The 16,341-nt window shown below is 53.7% G+C and overlaps 5 protein-coding genes across 5 annotated transcripts; 1 reads left to right on the forward strand and 4 right to left on the reverse strand.

The window, feature by feature from the left end:
* Positions 1-357: 357 nt before the first annotated feature.
* On the reverse strand, positions 358-1,788 carry CH63R_06002 (uncharacterized protein; the record flags this gene model as incomplete). Its single annotated transcript, XM_018300977.1, has 1 exon — positions 358-1,788. One exon carries the CDS (start codon positions 1,786-1,788, stop codon positions 358-360), a length of 1,431 nt encoding a protein of 476 aa, XP_018158827.1.
* Positions 1,789-6,019: 4,231 nt separating this feature from the next.
* On the forward strand, positions 6,020-8,978 carry CH63R_06003 (uncharacterized protein; the record flags this gene model as incomplete). The annotated part of the gene is made up of 3 exons (XM_018300978.1): positions 6,020-6,046; positions 6,102-8,109; positions 8,617-8,978. The coding sequence occupies 3 exons, from the start codon at positions 6,020-6,022 to the stop codon at positions 8,976-8,978; spliced, it is 2,397 nt and encodes a 798-aa protein (XP_018158828.1).
* Positions 8,979-10,627: 1,649 nt separating this feature from the next.
* CH63R_06004 (Monosaccharide-p-dolichol utilization) lies at positions 10,628-11,573 on the reverse strand (the record flags this gene model as incomplete). Its single annotated transcript, XM_018300979.1, has 2 exons — positions 10,628-10,894; positions 10,977-11,573. The coding sequence occupies 2 exons, from the start codon at positions 11,571-11,573 to the stop codon at positions 10,628-10,630; spliced, it is 864 nt and encodes a 287-aa protein (XP_018158829.1).
* Positions 11,574-12,200: 627 nt separating this feature from the next.
* CH63R_06005 (Chromo domain-containing protein) lies at positions 12,201-13,297 on the reverse strand (the record flags this gene model as incomplete). The annotated part of the gene is made up of 3 exons (XM_018300980.1): positions 12,201-12,473; positions 12,528-13,155; positions 13,221-13,297. 3 exons carry the CDS (start codon positions 13,295-13,297, stop codon positions 12,201-12,203), a joined length of 978 nt encoding a protein of 325 aa, XP_018158830.1.
* Positions 13,298-14,220: 923 nt separating this feature from the next.
* CH63R_06006 (Guanine nucleotide exchange factor synembryn) lies at positions 14,221-15,411 on the reverse strand (the record flags this gene model as incomplete). Its single annotated transcript, XM_018300981.1, has 2 exons — positions 14,221-14,329; positions 14,381-15,411. The coding sequence occupies 2 exons, from the start codon at positions 15,409-15,411 to the stop codon at positions 14,221-14,223; spliced, it is 1,140 nt and encodes a 379-aa protein (XP_018158831.1).
* Between the last annotated feature and the right edge of the window lie 930 nt (positions 15,412-16,341).

Raw genomic sequence — 16,341 nt, forward strand, 5'->3', positions numbered from 1 at the left:
TGGAGGGGCGGAGAGGTCTGGTGACGATGCCGCCGCCGCTTGTTTGATATGATATGGTTAAGGGTAGTGATGCTACCCGTCAGAGCGAGCTGATTGAAACAAGATCTAGTCAATGATGAGGCAGAAGATGAGAGGGATTACAAAATGATACCACGATTTGATAGCCCGACCGCCGACCCGTAATGATGCACCATAGATCCCCCAATGCTGGTAGAAACGCCTGAAGTAATAGATGGAAGAACTCCGTCGCCATGCTTGATGTGTTTTTTTTAAACCCAATCCGACCCGCCTTGCCACAGGCACCAGACAAAACAAGATACGTGTTATACACAGGTCGGAGATGTGTCCCCACATCCCCTAAACGTATGACGGGACAACTGAGCTCGGGGTGTTGCCGTAACTCAGAGCTACAGCACCCCTCCGGTCGTCGGGACAGGCCCATCGCCCGTCGTATGAGGAGGGTCTGATGTGTGACTCATAATACCGTTCGCGATGGCTCGACATTTGCCTGCTGGGCATGTAGTCGTCCGGGCACAAGCGCCGGCCACGTGGCTCGCGAATCTCACCTTCTTCCAGGGGGTCCACTTCTTCAAAGTCCTCCTCAGCCGTGGTGGGGTTGGTGGACGTGGGACTGCTGCCCCGGCTGACGGAGAAGTATCCACGGTGGTCGTTGATGCAGCAATCCCATCGGTCTTGTGATCGATATCGACGTCTTTCGTAATGTTGGTGGTCATAATGTGTATGATGATTAGGGCTGAGGTACCCTTGTATCTCGGAGAACCCGGCTCTGAATGGTGTGTCCATATAGCTCACATCATCAACCGGGAGATGATGTTCGTCTTCCCGAAAGTGGTCCAGGTCGGCTTCCATGTTTCGGAGGTGCAGGTTATCCGAACCAGCCCAGAGGTCAATGAGCTCTGCAATCCTCCGGAACCCCACCGTGTGGCCTCCGCATTCACGGGCCTTGACACCGCATTTGATAAAGAGGTAGCTGTGAATAAGCTCGTGCAAAAAGGTGGAAATGAGCAGTCGTCGGTTGTATTTCCTGTTCTTGAGGATGGGGTTGGAGAGGACGATGAGGGTCTCAAAGCCACCCATTTTGGATCGCCGGAGAGCCGTAGTGCCGATGATGTGATCCTTGTACTGGGCGCTGGATGCATGAGACCAGTCCCATGTGACGCGCTGAGATAGGCTGTTGTGGAAGAAGATCTCGTTGGCGGCAGAAAAGATGCTCTCCAAAGCAGCGTTGTCAATGGAGAATTCCGCCTCCCGAGAACGTGGCCGGATGAGTGACCTCAGAATTCTCTCATGCTGAGTGTCCTTCGTCCTCCGCCGACCGAGGTGCAATCGGTCTTCAACAAGTCTGGCCGCGGCATCGTCATCCAGAAGCCTCACGTCTTCGTCATTTTCGGCACTGTAGATGTTCGTGTCTGAAGAGATGGAAAGGCCAGAGGCGGTTCGCTCCATTTGCGATGAGCTGACCTCGGCGTCGGCCGGATCGGGTGGTGGTGATGTTTGCTCTCGGATGACCAAGAAGGAGAGGTTCTGAATGGGCACCGACGCCTGTGGTGAATAGACATGCTGTGTGTCCGAGGTGAGATGCGAGATCCGAGCCTTCTTGTGCGTAGGTATATCGTCGTGTCCGTAAAAATAGTCGTCGTAGAAATCGTTTCCGTCAGGGTGACCAATTCTCCTTTTGCCACCCACAACGTAGAGGTCGGGATTGAAGGCGTGGCCCTCGCCCTGGGACAATGGCCTTGCCTCCCCACCAACCACCCAAAACGCCATTGAACATGCTTGAGAAATTGCGAATGGAGGAAAAGGACGAAGTGGGAGAGAACGAGCAGAGCTCGGGGGTATCGGGGGGGAGAAGAATGAAGAATAGCAAGCCCGGGGGGGTCAAGTGAAATACGGGGGGCCAATGTTGGTTTGGTGTCATGTGCGCCCGGAAACCGCATAAAGACCGGTGGAGAAGGGTGGCCGGCGCCCGGTGTCCTGTGTTTGCGTGCGGCAGGGCAGCAAAGGGGAATGGATAGCTCGGGAAGTCCATGTCAACGAAACGAAACACAGGGCCAGCTTCGAGGGTGGAGGAAGTGAGGCGAGGAGCAGATAGTCCCCCCCGTTTTCTGTCGGCCAGTCTACTCTTTGAAGAAAGAGAGATGCATGGAGAGACCCAGCTCAAGGCAGTACAGCATTGCATATGGCCCATCAAGGCCCCCCCCCCTGGCTCGCCCATCTGCAGAATCCTAACCAGCGGAACAAAAACAATGTCGTGGTTTGGGTGGACAGCGGAGGGATGATGGTGCTGAGCGGTGAGGGAGGGAGCTAAGACGGACATGCGTGTGCGGCGTTGCGCATCGCAGATTTAGTGCGAGGTCCATCGCTGCCATACCCCGACCAGTGCAAGGAACGTGGCGTTTCCAGGCGAATTGGCGTTGGAACTCGACGAACCTACGCAGTGTAAGCTCCAGACCCCCAACCTTGCCCCGCCCAGGCCAGCTGCCATTGCACGCCTCAATTGCTATTGCAAGATGATGCTAGGCTGACCGGGCAAGACACTGCTGGTTGTGAGTGCATGCATGCAGGTGTAGGCACGGCAGGCCTTGAACGATGTTGTTGTCTTGTAGATATGTAGATCATTAGCCCAACAGTCCTCTCGTCCGCTTTCGTCGTCTGTGTTCTGTGATTGTGTATCGTATCGTATCCCGTGACCGTCAAACGATGGGAATTCCACGAGTCGGCCCAAGTCGATGGTTCATCGAATTAGGCGGGGGATTGGAAGAGAGTCCGGGTTTCGAGGTATGCGAGGGGCGGTGGGGGGAGGAGGAGGGAGAGGCGAGTGAACCGGGGACTGAACGTGTTCAACAAGATCTCTCTATCCGGCAAAGGGGCTGGAACATTGCCATCCGTGATTGGCTCTGCGTCCCCGGCCTCAGAGTTTCATTGGTTGCCTCATCTCCGCGCATCGGTCGCTTCCTCGTCGGCTCTGGTCGCCTCCTTAGATGAGGCTTTCCGATTCTCTGGACCATCAAGAGATTGCCATCCACTGAAGCAACGCCCAGCCTCTCTTCTTGTAATCTTGCAGACTTGCAGACCTGCCAAACCTGCCCCGGTATCCATGACGACTCGGCATTGGCCTAACGGTCCACGCTTCACGGAACATTATCCGATGCAAGCCCACCCGGATTGGCAAGGCAATGGGCAAGCGCGACCAGGTATCTTACTCCTGCACCTCGTCGAGTCGGGCCAGTGTACTGGAAACAGGCATGGCTCCATGACTGCGCCGCGTCGCTGTGCCATGCGATGTGTTTGCGACGCATCAAGGCCTCCTCCCTCCAACCTTTGCGTTTGACGCGGCGCGGCTCGGCGAGACAGCGAGCATTGTGGGAAAACGGGAGTCTAGCAGATTGACGGCGGCATTTTGCTGGAGCTGCATTTGTAACACCAATGTTCTTCGCCCTGTCTTTCGCCAGTGATGGGTCCCGGAGCCCGGGGGTCCAATCGGTGCAGATCTTTGCTGTCTCGGCTCGCGCAGTTTAGGATCTTGCCTGCTCGCATGCCAGGCCGAATCCAAGTTGATCCAAGAGGCCATGTAATCCGTATGTAATCCCACAATGCTGTCTGTTCTGAGGCCCGCAACGCCATATTAAGTGCTGGCGCCTGTCGATTATCGTCAGTCCCCATTTGGCTCAGACGAGACGAGCACGGACTGCGGGCAACCTGAAGTTTATCTGCTTGACTCTTTTTGGTCGAGGCTTCGATAAGAATCCGTAATTCCAGTATCTGCAGGCCAGTGGATTTGTGGAGAAATTGGAGTCCGTCGTTGTGTCGTGGGATGATGCCGTGATGCCGTCCCAATATTCATCACTCGATAAGGAGGTATGTTTCGCCTGCCGTGGATCGGCTACGCACTAGCACCTCGAATCCTATGATTGAAAGGCTCGTCCACATACTCCACCAAGTTGAATCGGTGGACTACTATAGTAAGACTGAGGCATTCTTGACCTTCTGTGCTGTGGATGGAAGGCTTCAGTTGTTGGTCGCGAGTCGCGGGTGACGACTGGTGCACAAGCGTCGGCCCGTTGTGGAACTTGACAGCCAAAGGGTGGAACAGGCCTCGGTGCAGACGCTTCCAAGTCGTTGGATGGACCCTGGAATCTTTCAAAGTACCTATGTGTACTGTGGTGCTGCTGCGACTGTAGCAGTTCCCGGAATAGCTTCAAAGTTGCCAAGATGTGTGAGAAGATGGTTGAGTACCATCGTAGGTACTTGATCAGAGAGAGGACGAGTCCGTGCTTCTCGACAGTCACATTGTCTTGTCTTATCTTATCTTTTCAGCATCTGTGACCTGGAGCTAAGGTAAGCGAGTCAAAGTGGGGCAGTCTGATGTGTGCTACCTGGTCGTGCCTGCCCGCTCCGACGACACCTCGTTCCTTCCCTTTGAAAGCGTGCGAATGGAATTTGAATAGACTGTGTTGCCAGCGTGTCACGTCTGGGAGTTATTCTTGCAGGGCAGGTACAGAAAAATCTGCTCGGGGTTACCTTCCACAGATAGGGACTTTGAGGCAAATGGAGTAGCTAACGATTGCGCACAAGGAGCGTAGTACTTCGCGTCTACAGCCAAACCACTGTATGCGCCTGATCATGAGCATGGAGGAGAGCCTAATAGTTGAATTTCCATACGCTGAAAACTCTGTATTTCGAGTTAATAGACATTCCCTTCCATTCACATTTCCTTTCTTTATGCGGGTACCATAGTAGTTGTCTACGTCAAACTTTTCTTCAATCTACTACTTTCCTTGAGGCATTGAGTGATTTACACTCGACATCCTGGATTAGGATGAGATCTAACATAAAACAACACGTTTCGAGGCTGATGCGTTGCTACGAAGCCCAAACGAATTTCTCGCGTCGGCCTGTAGCTGTCCTATAGCTACAGACACTACATGCAGTTAGCAGCTACCTACCTATATATGTCCCTATAAGGCCCTTCTTCTGAGGCAAGCGTGTACAGCGTCTTTGACATAGATGAAATACAATTGAGCCAGGATTTTTTCATTGAAGTCCTTTGCGGCTCTGAGGTCGCTTTGGATGTTCATTTCAATCGTGGGCATTGGCACTATTTATCAACCGGCACAAGACACAACACCCAAGTGCTCCCCGATCTACCACCAGGAGGGTAATACAGACACCAGATACCTCAAATACAATGTCCACCAAGTACTATGTCCGTAGAAAGAAAGCCACTGTACTGCTACAGCCCAGCAGAGGCCGATGCAATGGGCAACTCACCAAGGGAGTGGGGCTCCAGCAATGGCCTTCACTTCAGAGTTGGTTGATATCTCAAGCTTGACATCGCGTCTCCCGGCCACACAACAAACAACTGGCCCTACACACGTCGAGGGTCCTTCTTGGTTTGAAAGAAGGACTACGGTGGAAATATCTGCCACAAGACAACAGCAGTTTCCCCCTCTACACCCTGATTTCTCCCCCTCCATCTCTTCCACCCAGCACGTTTTTCACAACAACTTTCTCCCTTTCACCTTTCTCTTGCCTTCTTTCTTTCACATATCCAACTTCCTCTTCCACAATACACACGCAGTTTTCTGTATTTCTCACAAAAGCATTCCTGTTCTCTTTGGGAGCAACTCTTGTCGGTCCCATCAACTCTCACATCAGATCGCGCCTACCTTGGACCTCACTTTTCTCCCTCACATCTGATCTTGGTGGCTGGAGTTGCTAAGACCTTCTGGCTTTTGCTGAATTTTCTTCTATTGAACCTTGTAGGTTTGATCTGCTCTTTTGAGTCTTGACTGCATCGAAATCCGGAAGAAAAGATCGCAGTCTGTTCGCCAAAAGATTTCATCCAAACGGCAACTACAAATCTTCAGATCGATAGCTTCTTGCTGAAAACTACACAAACTCACACTCGCACATCACCTTTCGTCGTAAAACAAACATACGGCTTTGGTGAGGTGCAATATTTTCTTCCACAACAGAAAAATCCAGGAAGTGCAAGATGTCAGGCAATCAGAAAACCAAAGAGGTCAGTATGCTTTGTTCAGTCCTTGACCTTGATGCACCATGCTGACTCTCCACAGCGGCTTTCCAAGCGGTCCCTTACACCCAACCGACCTCTTTACGAATCTTTCAACGAGGCTCATCGACACATTGCTCCTGCTACCCCCAAACTCCCCATCGACGAAGAGTTTTGCAACGAGGAGCAACTTACCCCGGAGCAAGTCGAAGACATCCTCCATAGCTCCAGTACTTCCAGAGAGCTTGAGGAACATGCCAAAACGAAATATTCGAAGTTGCCTATTCCAGAAAATCAGTCTGGCCATGAGACCAAGTCAATCAACCTGACATCTTCTGCCATCGAGTCTCAGAGTCAGACTAAGGCTACCGACCATGGCCCTCACGAATCCGTCTCTCCCTGCGATTCGGACGACGAGAACGCCTTTGTCGACAGCTCCATCTCCTCCATCCACAAGTCCAACTACCAGATCAACCAGCAAGGTCATGACGACAATCCCTTCGAAGGCCAACAAAAGACATTCGACCACCTCGATTCTTCCTCTTTCTATCCGGAAGAAGGCGCTGACTATGAACTGCCATCTACAGATGAAGAATTTGCTTATGACAAGGTCAAGCTCGAGCCCAATTCTTCCCCAGCTCTTGCATCGTCTCCTACCCTGCATCCTCCTATCGTTTCGGACTCGAAGTATCCGTCCCCTCAGTTACCCCAATCGCATCTTGACGATGTCACGAAAAAGGAGGCCACTTCCGGTCACCTCGATTCCACCCATCTGTCTGGACAAAACGGAACTCAGTACCCGATCTTCATCGACCGAGGTGTTTTACCACCTCCCTCCATTCCTGCAACCCAGCCCTTCCCCGCTATACAGCATGTTTTTCAGTCTGAGTCCCAGTATGATGGAGACATTTCTGAGGTTTCCAAGGACCAGTTCATTGGCCAGAACAAAGGAAAACCCAAGGCACCCAAAGCCTCAGCGAGTCGCTTGAACCCATTCCATGCCTTCTCCGCCACCTCGTCCCACACCTCAGACACCAACCCTCAGCCTTCTGAACCAGAGAACAAGAAGGTCTTTCTGCGCCCCCATGCTGAGAAGGAGGTCTCTCAAGCTCTTCATCATGTCACTGGACTTAGTTTGCCCTCCAGCGGTCTCATTGTTCGTCAAGGCCTGTCGTCACGCACCTATGATTCACAGCAGTCACCTTACCGAACGCACGCCATTCAACAAAAGGACGACTTCTATCACGCCCCAGCCATCCAGCCTGACTGGCAGATCACACAATCCGGCCTCAAGGTTCCTGTGTCTACATCACACAATGAAGATGAGACCAACATGCAGGCAACTGAGCCCTACAGCCCTATCGACAACACAAGAATGGCGACCGTGGCTTCAGGAGACACAGAGGATCGAACCGGTCTTGAGGGCGATGAGGACTGGCGAACTGTCACTGACGATCGCGAATTTCCACCTGGCACTGTTGGCCGCGTCATGACTGGCAGCAGCATCGCCAACGTCTCTGACGCTCTCCTTGTCCAGCACAAGCGACGTACTGCAGCAGCCCCTGCTCAACGCAGGCCCTCGGCTACTAAGGCCTGGTGGGAGTCGGGCTCTCAGATGCCATCCTTACCTTCTCGCTCTCCCTCTCCTACCTTTCCCGCTCCGCCTGGTCGAATCTTCCAGCATAGACAGCGAAGAAACCAAGGCTGGGAAGAGATTGAGCTGGAACCCATGCCCACTCCTTACAGAGACTTCTCCTGGCAACGCATCCGTGCCGAGCGAGAGCAAGCTCAACAAGCCATGGAGGCTACTCAAGCTGGTGGCAACGTGTACGCAAACCTCCCATTCCCCTTGATCGCCAGAGAGGACGCTGCCAGACGTCAAGCCGTCCGCCGCGCCAGTGGTCTTGAGGACCAGACTCTCTCAGGCCGCATCCTTTCGCCCGGCCTGCCTTTGTCCTCCCAGGGTGGCAGCAGTGCCTTTCCTCTTCAAGCTATTCGAAAGAACTCCGCACGCTCAATGTTCTCCCGGATTAACAACCCAAACTTTGACTGCCGCAAGTTGTCGATGCCTGGTAAGTCCCCGCTCTTCTCTTGACTATATATATCCCACCGCCCCCTCCCCCTTGCTTCTTGTCCTTTCCTTCTTTCCTTCTACAACACCGCTCCAAACATCACACGCTCGAACAACCTCTGTTCGAAAAAGAAAAAAAAACCTCCGTTCGGAAAACCCTGTGCTCGAAAATCTCCCGCTCGAAAAACCACCCATTCTCAAGCTCAAATCCCCTCTCGGGGTATCCCCCTTCCGGCTAGCAAGTCTTTCATTTGCACCTATATTTTTGAAGAAGCTTCTCTGACCTTTCCATACCCCAATACAGAGAGCCAACAACCCTCTTCTGGGCAACCCGCTCCAGAGTACTACTCAAACCAGTACTCTGGGCGGTGGCAGGCGGGGAGGAGCCGGGCCTCCACCACCACGACGGCGAGGCAGGTGGCTGCGATCAGCCAACAGGCTGCGGTCGAGGCTCTCGCCATCGACCAGTCGGCGGGCCGGAGGGCCTCGCCTCACCTCTACTCGGCAGAGGTGACGGCTAGGTACCGTGCCATGCAGGCCGTCCGACAAATCGGCGGCCAAGGCACGGATTCCGAGCTCGCTGACATGGCGGCGACCGTCGGAGACCTCCCTCTCTCGGGGGTGGCGGCTCGCCGCCAGAAGGCCTTCTACATCGCGGCCATGGTGGCCACCTGCCTGTTTCCCTTCGTGGGATTCGCCCTCCTCGCCTGCTCGGCGGACAAGTTGTTGGCGGGTGTGACCCGTGGAGAGTGCTCCGGCCTCTCCTTCCACCAACGGCGCAACCTGCGCATCATGCTGCTTGTCGGCTGTGGTGTGTGGGTTGTGTCGTTCGTGGCGGGTCTGATCACCCTCCTCGCCCTCCGCAACTAAGCGGCTGCGGCCTTTTGTCTACGATGTAAGTATGTCCTTCTCACTTCATGCCTCTTCAAGCGATTTCTGACTAGATCTCCCAGTAAATGTTTTGATTAAGAAGTTTCGCGGGGTCCCTGCCTACGGGCAAACCCATTTGCTCTTGCGTTTTTGGTGGTTTGGTTTGGTCTGGTGAAGAGGGGAAGGGGGAGGGGGTGGAGAAGAGTCTCAACTTTTGGGGACCGTTTGTTGTTTCGTTTTTCGTGGTTTCTTGGAGGCTGCGGCCTAGGAGAAGGGGGGGGGAGAGCTCCTTAATAACTCAATGGACTCTGGTTTCGGTTTCTGACCCTGTGTTCTTTGCCATCGTGTCTTTGATGTACGCTTGTGAATAGCCTCAACCTGGTCCCGAGCCCCAGAGGCGTCAGTTTATCACGAAAGATGTGGTATCGCGGACTTCCACTTCGGATGGAACTGTCGTCATCTACAGAAAAATGTCGAGCGAGATCCACGTTGGCGAGGCTTCCATGATCGTGGGATTTGCAGCTCGCGTTGGATCGGCAGTCGAGTGACGGACCACGATGAAACAACGGGTTGAAATAAAGCAGAGAGATGAGAGACCTGCGAACTTCGACCATCAGTTGTGTGTTCCGTCTGATTGATGGATCATTCCCCCCCTGACTTGACAGGCGCAAGGCTCACATGCCTCAGCGATAACGCATGCCACCACCATCTGTGTACATGATGAGAACATAGGGGTGTGTGCTGATAAATGAGTGCCGTTTGATGACACGGGAAGCACGATGAACAGTTCAAACTTCTCTTTGAAAAGAACGGGTAATGCTATGGGCGAAATAAATCGACATTTGTATTGCCAACATAAGCGGCAGTGCCCATCCGAAGTAAAGACAGAAACCCCGGATGAGGGAGATTGATGGGAGGCCGAGTATGCAGATGAGGTCGCTCAAGCTTCACGCTGCGCGAAAAACACTTGCAAGTTGTGACTGTCGGCATGATACCTAGCTATGTCGAGACCCGGCGCGTCCCGAGCGGGCCTCGGTAAGCTGCTGCTCACGTTCAACACACATAGGAACCTCACGTTCGCGGTTCGTTCGCTCGGAATGGAGCCGCACGTCACTCAATGCTCCTCGCGCTTGCTACCGAGGAAAGAAGCCAGCCGTGGCGGGGGACCCCTGCGTGGCAATCAGTCAACCACCAAACCGGCTGAAATGATAGCCCCGAGTGCGAGCAGCGAGGCGTCAGCCCATTCATGTGAAGAACTGCCGCCATTCCGCTAGTCACGTTTTAGGTCTGAGGTGAAAAGACGTCTGGTTGCTCAAAGAAGGCCCGCCTGGCGGTGTGTCTCTTCCGGGAAAAGATTGAAGGAATTGCCGTGCCGATACTTCAAGAGACAGTCACAATGGGAACATAGCTGGCAAGTAGCTTTCTGCATGACATGAAGCAGCAAATTGTCCAATATACCACCGAGAGGGGGCATGCATGGCCCAAATAGCACCATGTAAAGAGGAAACATGCACACCGAGCAAGGATAGAAATATGTTGGAATGTGCTCACTATTATTGAAGCAAACCGCATGGTATCTTAACGCCCAGGTAGCAGCTTCCGAGTAGATCAAGCTAGGTGCCTGCCCCCGAAAGCCCCCTCGCACATACTCAACCGCGGCGGCGCGTGCTGGGACCCTTCCTCGGCGCGGATGTGGCTGTGGAGGAACCGGTCGAAACAGGAGGGGCGGCGGCGATGGGGACTTTCTGCTTGCCCTTGGCCTTCTTGGAGGGCGCGTTCCAATAGTACGCCATCTGCGACGCGAGAACGGCGTTGAGGAGGAAGCCAGCGATGAAGTTGTACAGGATGAGCTTGTCGTCGACCTCCTGGAGGGTCGTGAAGATGCGGGAGAGGGAGCCTGCGAGGTAGTTGAAGACCTGGGAGTCCACCGAGTCAGCAATCGGCATCGCGGGAGAGGCAAAGAAGGAGAGGGGGCGGACATAGGGGGGATGAACTTACGGCGAAAGCGCTCAGCTGTCCAGTGCCGCCCTCCTGCCAGATGGCCAGGATCTGCGGGACCTTGCTCGCGACGCTCAGCACGCCGGCGCCGGCCTGAAGGTATCCCAGGGTCTGCATGTCCACTAGGCTGCCGGTGAAAAGCGCGGCGACGGCGGCGGCCAAGGCCGTCACGAAGACGGCAGCCAGGCCGGCACGGCGGGTGTAGTTAAGGACCAGGACAGTAATGATGACATTCTGGCCCATGATGAGCGCCGTCTCGCCGTAGGTGCTGAAGGGGAATTGGTTGCGGTAGTTGTAGGCCAGCGACACAATGTAGGAAGCCGTCTCGAGGAGGTACGAGAGCACTGAGATGCCGTCGCCCGACTGTGAGGCCGTGAGCTTGCGGATCTGCGGGAGCTTGACGATGCTCGACACGCCGACGATTCCGAGGCCAACACCCTTGGAGAGGCCGAGCTTGATGCAGTCGACATCCTCGACGTTGATGTCCAGGAGAAGGGACTTGTAGCAGTGCTCGCCGATGATGGAGACGCCCAGGTCTCGGATCGGCGCCGGGAGGTTGTGGGTTACCGGTTGGAGGGCGGAGCGGACGGCGTCCATGATGGCGGCGGCGAGGGCTTCTGCTGACGGGAAGGGGAAAGCTCGATGATGAAATGTGTCAGTAGTGTCGTGTGTCGCGGACTTTTTGCTCAACCGAGCCGTCGAGGTTGTAGGCAAATGGTTTTGCGCCAGATGTCGGGAGTGGGTGGAGGTGTAGAGAAAAATTAGGGGCGGCGATTGTTGAGGCTGACTGCCACCACCTCCCACTCGACGGACACGTTGAAGGAAGGGTTGAGGTCACAGTGAACCCTGGAATAGGGACCAGGGGTGGGAAAATCGACCCAGTCGGAGAATTTTGTGTGGGGAATTGAGCTGGACTGGCTGGCCAATCTGCTTTTGGCAAAAAACTAGCTAAACCATCCCACGTCATCCCGTGTCCCCCTTCCGTTTGGCGTACCCGGATTGCAAAGCACTCTCCTTTTTCAGTAACAAGCTTCCGATATCCCAGAGAACTGAATACCGGATATTGGTCCTTGCGGTCCCTATAGTTTTCATCATTATTCCCCTATACTCAGTGAACGCCGAAGAGACAGCGACGATGCACAACCTAAAAAACAAGCGAGTCAAACCGAGCTTTGAAAAGGATCGTGAAGCTCAAGCGCTGACTTGACCGACCCAGATGAACCTTCACTTCTTTCCCTTTGCATTCTGAGAGTTGTTGAAGGTCTTGATCATGGCGCCGCACTTTCCGAGGTTCTTCTTCGGCTCCCAGGTGTTGTCCTTCGCGGCATAGCCTTTCCACTTGACCATATACATCTGCTCCTTGGTGGCGGGATCGATGCGGGAGTCGATAATCTTCTCTACGACATACTCCTCGTCAGTGAACTGCGGAGCGATCGATTTCCCCCTAGGGAGCGTCTTCTTTGAGCGACCGACACCTCGGCCATGAGTGGTAGGGACCTGTGGTTTTGTCAATACCGAGCCTTGTGACTTCGAGAGCCGGCATGCGCCTACCTTCTTGGCCGGAGTTGTCTTAGCGGGGACAGGCTTCATGAAACCATTGCGGCTCGCGGCGCGGGTGGTTCGAACCGAGTCTATCATCCCATGCTGGTCAGTTTTTGCTTGTCGCTTGGCGAGTAGCATCAGCACGCGAGCTGAGGTAGCCCGACTTTTGGTTTTGATGCGCTTGCCTTGGTCGGCAGTGCTGTTGGGGACGAGCGCCTGTGTCTTTCTCGGGCGACCACGCCGCTTGGGAGCTGAGGCAGGCTCAGGCGAAGCGCTATTCTTCTCATCATCCTTCGCATCAACCTCGTCAGCGCGCTTGTCGGAGTCTGCGCCGACTGGAGCAGCCGTCTGACTGAGCTTGCCAGTAGACGAAGGTGCCGACGAAGGGGGCTCGGGATTGCCATAGGATGAGGACGGGTTGTTTGCGGCGGACGAAGGTTTGACAGTAGCCTTTGAGTTGACGGCTTGTTTAAGCTTCTTGGTGGCGTTGGTTTTCTTCGCGGGGCGACCGGCCTTGCGTTTCTTGGCCGCGGCGATGTCGGACTGTGTAGCGGGGGCCGGGCTGTTGGTGATGTCGGACTTGACCAAAGAAATCTCTTCTTCGTCGTCGGTGCCTTGCTCGGTGCTCTTAACCTTACTGTCTAAGATTCAGTACCGGTAATCCTGATTGACATCAATGTTGTTTCAATGCTGATCACTTACGCTGCAACGCTCATGGCCGCCAGCTCTTCAATGGTCATCTCCTCCTCGCGGCCCTTGAAGACCAGAGGGACAGACATTCTGAACCCTGGAGTCTCGAGTCTGGGGCAAAGTACTTGCTGGGATGCTGATGAAAGAAACAAAGGATACTGAGACGCAGGCTGAAGGTTCGAGGCCCTCCCAGCTAGTTCAATTGGATGAAAGGTGAAGGAAATTAAAGTGAAGCTAAGTGACGAGAATCAGACAGGCTGCATTTTATACCAAGGTACCTAACTGCAGCATACTTTAGGCAAGAGTCTCACCCGGGTCCCTGCTGCCTTGTTATCTTCTTGGGCACAGGTACGGAAGAAACTTGCTTGAGAATAACTAGCACCTAGGTAAATAAATGGCTTACGGTTCTCGTTGTCAACGTACTTGAACTCTACTTCTGAGATCAGGTAATGAAAGTGAGGCAAGTAGGCGTTCCACTCATCCTGCCTCAATGGACTAATGTTGCTCTACCCTAGGTAAGCAGACAATGTGGCTCGATGATCAAACATTCCCAGTGCAAATGGTGCTGGGTTCTCTTGTTTGCTGAAAAGGACAGAAAAGAGAACAGAAGCCATCAAAGAACTGAACTGCAAGGGTGTGGGATGGAAGGATGCGGAAGCAAAAAGTTCAAGTGCCGTCGAGAGAATAGGCGAGAGGCATGTGGATCAAACAAACTGTTTGCTTCTGTTAAGATACTTATAAACAATGCTAGAACTCGGGACTTGCATGGTTAGTGACGGCTGGGGTCCAGGTCCGGCAAGCATACACAGCACAGCCTTGGCAGTGGGATACGGAGAGAGGGAACGGCGTTGAAAGTCATCGCATTATAACCTTGTACCCAGAAACCACGCCCTCGATGAGCAGGAACACTGATACCAAGTTCATATTTCATATTCGTGAGAAACAAAATGGCCCCGAGATACAGGCGTCTTTTGTCCTACTTGTCTCCGGGCTACCTATACCGAAGATACGCTCAGTCATCGACCTCCTCCACCCGCTTGTCGCCAAAGTCGTGAAGTTGCCCTGATCTTGCTGCCATCTCGACCGGGTTCTGCACATCAACAATGCCCGTCTTGCCGAGTCTTCCACATCGTTAACATGAACTTCAACCAAAAGCCATGGGGATAACTTACCTTTCGAACAGTACGAAAAGCCTCTCTGCCTCCCTCAGCTTCTCATCCTCCGACATCTCCGGAACCTCCACATGCTTCTCAGATTCCACAAACTGTCCAGTAATAGGGTTGACTGGCTTCTGAGCCTCGCCGGTGCTAAACGCCTCGGATGCATTCGCCGGGATTGGGATGTTGTTTTGAAAGAGGAAGCCCGATGCGAAACCATACCCAACGTTCTCGACAAACTTGGATGCGTCCTTGTCTGACATGTCGAAGAGCAGAAATGAGATGGCCTCGCGCAGATGAGGAGTCAAAGGATTCGTCGAATTGCGCAACAGCCGCGACGTTAGGGATGTACCGCGGCCGAGAACTTCTTTCCTGTCCTGCTCAGTTGGAAGAAGAGTGTCCCTGACATACTTCTTGACTTCTTCAGGAGCACCATCATGGACCCGGCGCAGGACACCGACAAGCGGAGTTACAAGCTGCTCGAGTTCGTTGTCTGGATAGGTTTTCAATGCTGGGTCCAGAATCTCGATCAAGCGCTCTGCCAGCATGTTGGGTTCAGCCTTAGGGTATACAGAGGCTTGGATATCCTTGTCCTCTAGCTTCAGATCAAGCAGGGCGTTGACGAGGGCGTTAAACGGTGGATCGAGGGGCCTGTTGGGAGGCACGTCGTGTTTCCAGAGCAAGGCGATGATGTGTGGTATGCAACCCGTGAAAGCATCTACCTCAGAGGGGCAATAATGCGAGACGTTGAAAAGCAATTTCAAAGTCTCATTCAGCGCCATGTCCTCCATGGGGTCGATCGGAGCCTTTGGTTGGCGATTCGTCAGCAATTTGGCGTGCTTGGAAAGGTTTTCAATGATAGTCTCCGCCAGCCGGTGTTTCTGAACAAGGGCCAGCAAGTCAATCTTGGTGCCGTACGTGGTAAGAAAGAGAACCCTCGAGACAAGGAACTCGTCATCGAAGCTGTCGTTCCGCAACTTCTTGCAGGCCTGGTCCTCGTAGCCGAGATCGACGAATGTCTGTCGCGCGATGGGGTTCAACAGCATGGAGTTGGCGAGAACTCTCAGAGCGGCTCTAGCCGTTGAGTTTGAAGGGCTGTTGAAGGCATGCTTTGTGAGAGTCTCGATGCCCTATGAGTTGTGAGCAATGAGTGTCCTCGCACTACGATGAGGACTGACCTCTGGAGTAAAGATCGGGTCCGCATTGGTCGGATCCCGTCCATATATCTTGAGTTCTTCGAGTGCGGCATCGCGTTCTACACCAGTGAGCTGCGGGCTCCCATGAATGCAAGTGGTTACGGATGGGTCTTACGATGAGGGAGTAGAGTAGGCTTCTTTAAGTCTTCACTAAGCTGGTTCATTAAGCTGGCGACAGCCTCCAGTTTCGCTGATGAACTTGTAAGCTGTGTTATCTCCGAAACTTGGAGACACGACGAGACCTACCGGGGCCGGTGAGGCTGGCCTGCATAACGAGGGGTTGCGACATGGTGCGGCGCGAGGGAAAGGGCTTGGAGTCGAAGCCGGGGGTTGAGCGGAGATTCGGAGAGCCCGGCCGAGAAAGGCTGGGGAAAGTCCCGGTTGAGGACACACGTCGATTGACTCTACGCTCCTTGATGCTTAGCATTCGCTTCAACTTGGACGTCATGATGGGCAGTGATACTCGCGTGAAGATGAGATGCAAATATAAGATTGGATTACCTTTGGGCGGAGAGCGGCGGGATGATGAGCGCTTGCTTGCAGTGGCGAGAAAGCTTGTACGGTTCAACGGATGTGATTTGTGGCACTCGACGTCGATTTCAAGTGGTGGCTTGATATCTGACCATGACGATCTCGGCTAGGTTCGGTAGTGCATCGATCACAAGCTGGAGGACATAGATTAGGGACCGCAATGGAAAGAACGCTCGGTAGCCGTGTTTGAACTTTGTAGTTGAGTGTAGTTATGACACGTACGTGCTGTGGTTCTCAGGTGGAGCAAAG

Source organism: Colletotrichum higginsianum, chromosome 4, assembly GCF_001672515.1.
Source record: "Colletotrichum higginsianum IMI 349063 chromosome 4, whole genome shotgun sequence".
Lineage (NCBI taxonomy): Eukaryota > Fungi > Ascomycota > Sordariomycetes > Glomerellales > Glomerellaceae > Colletotrichum > Colletotrichum higginsianum.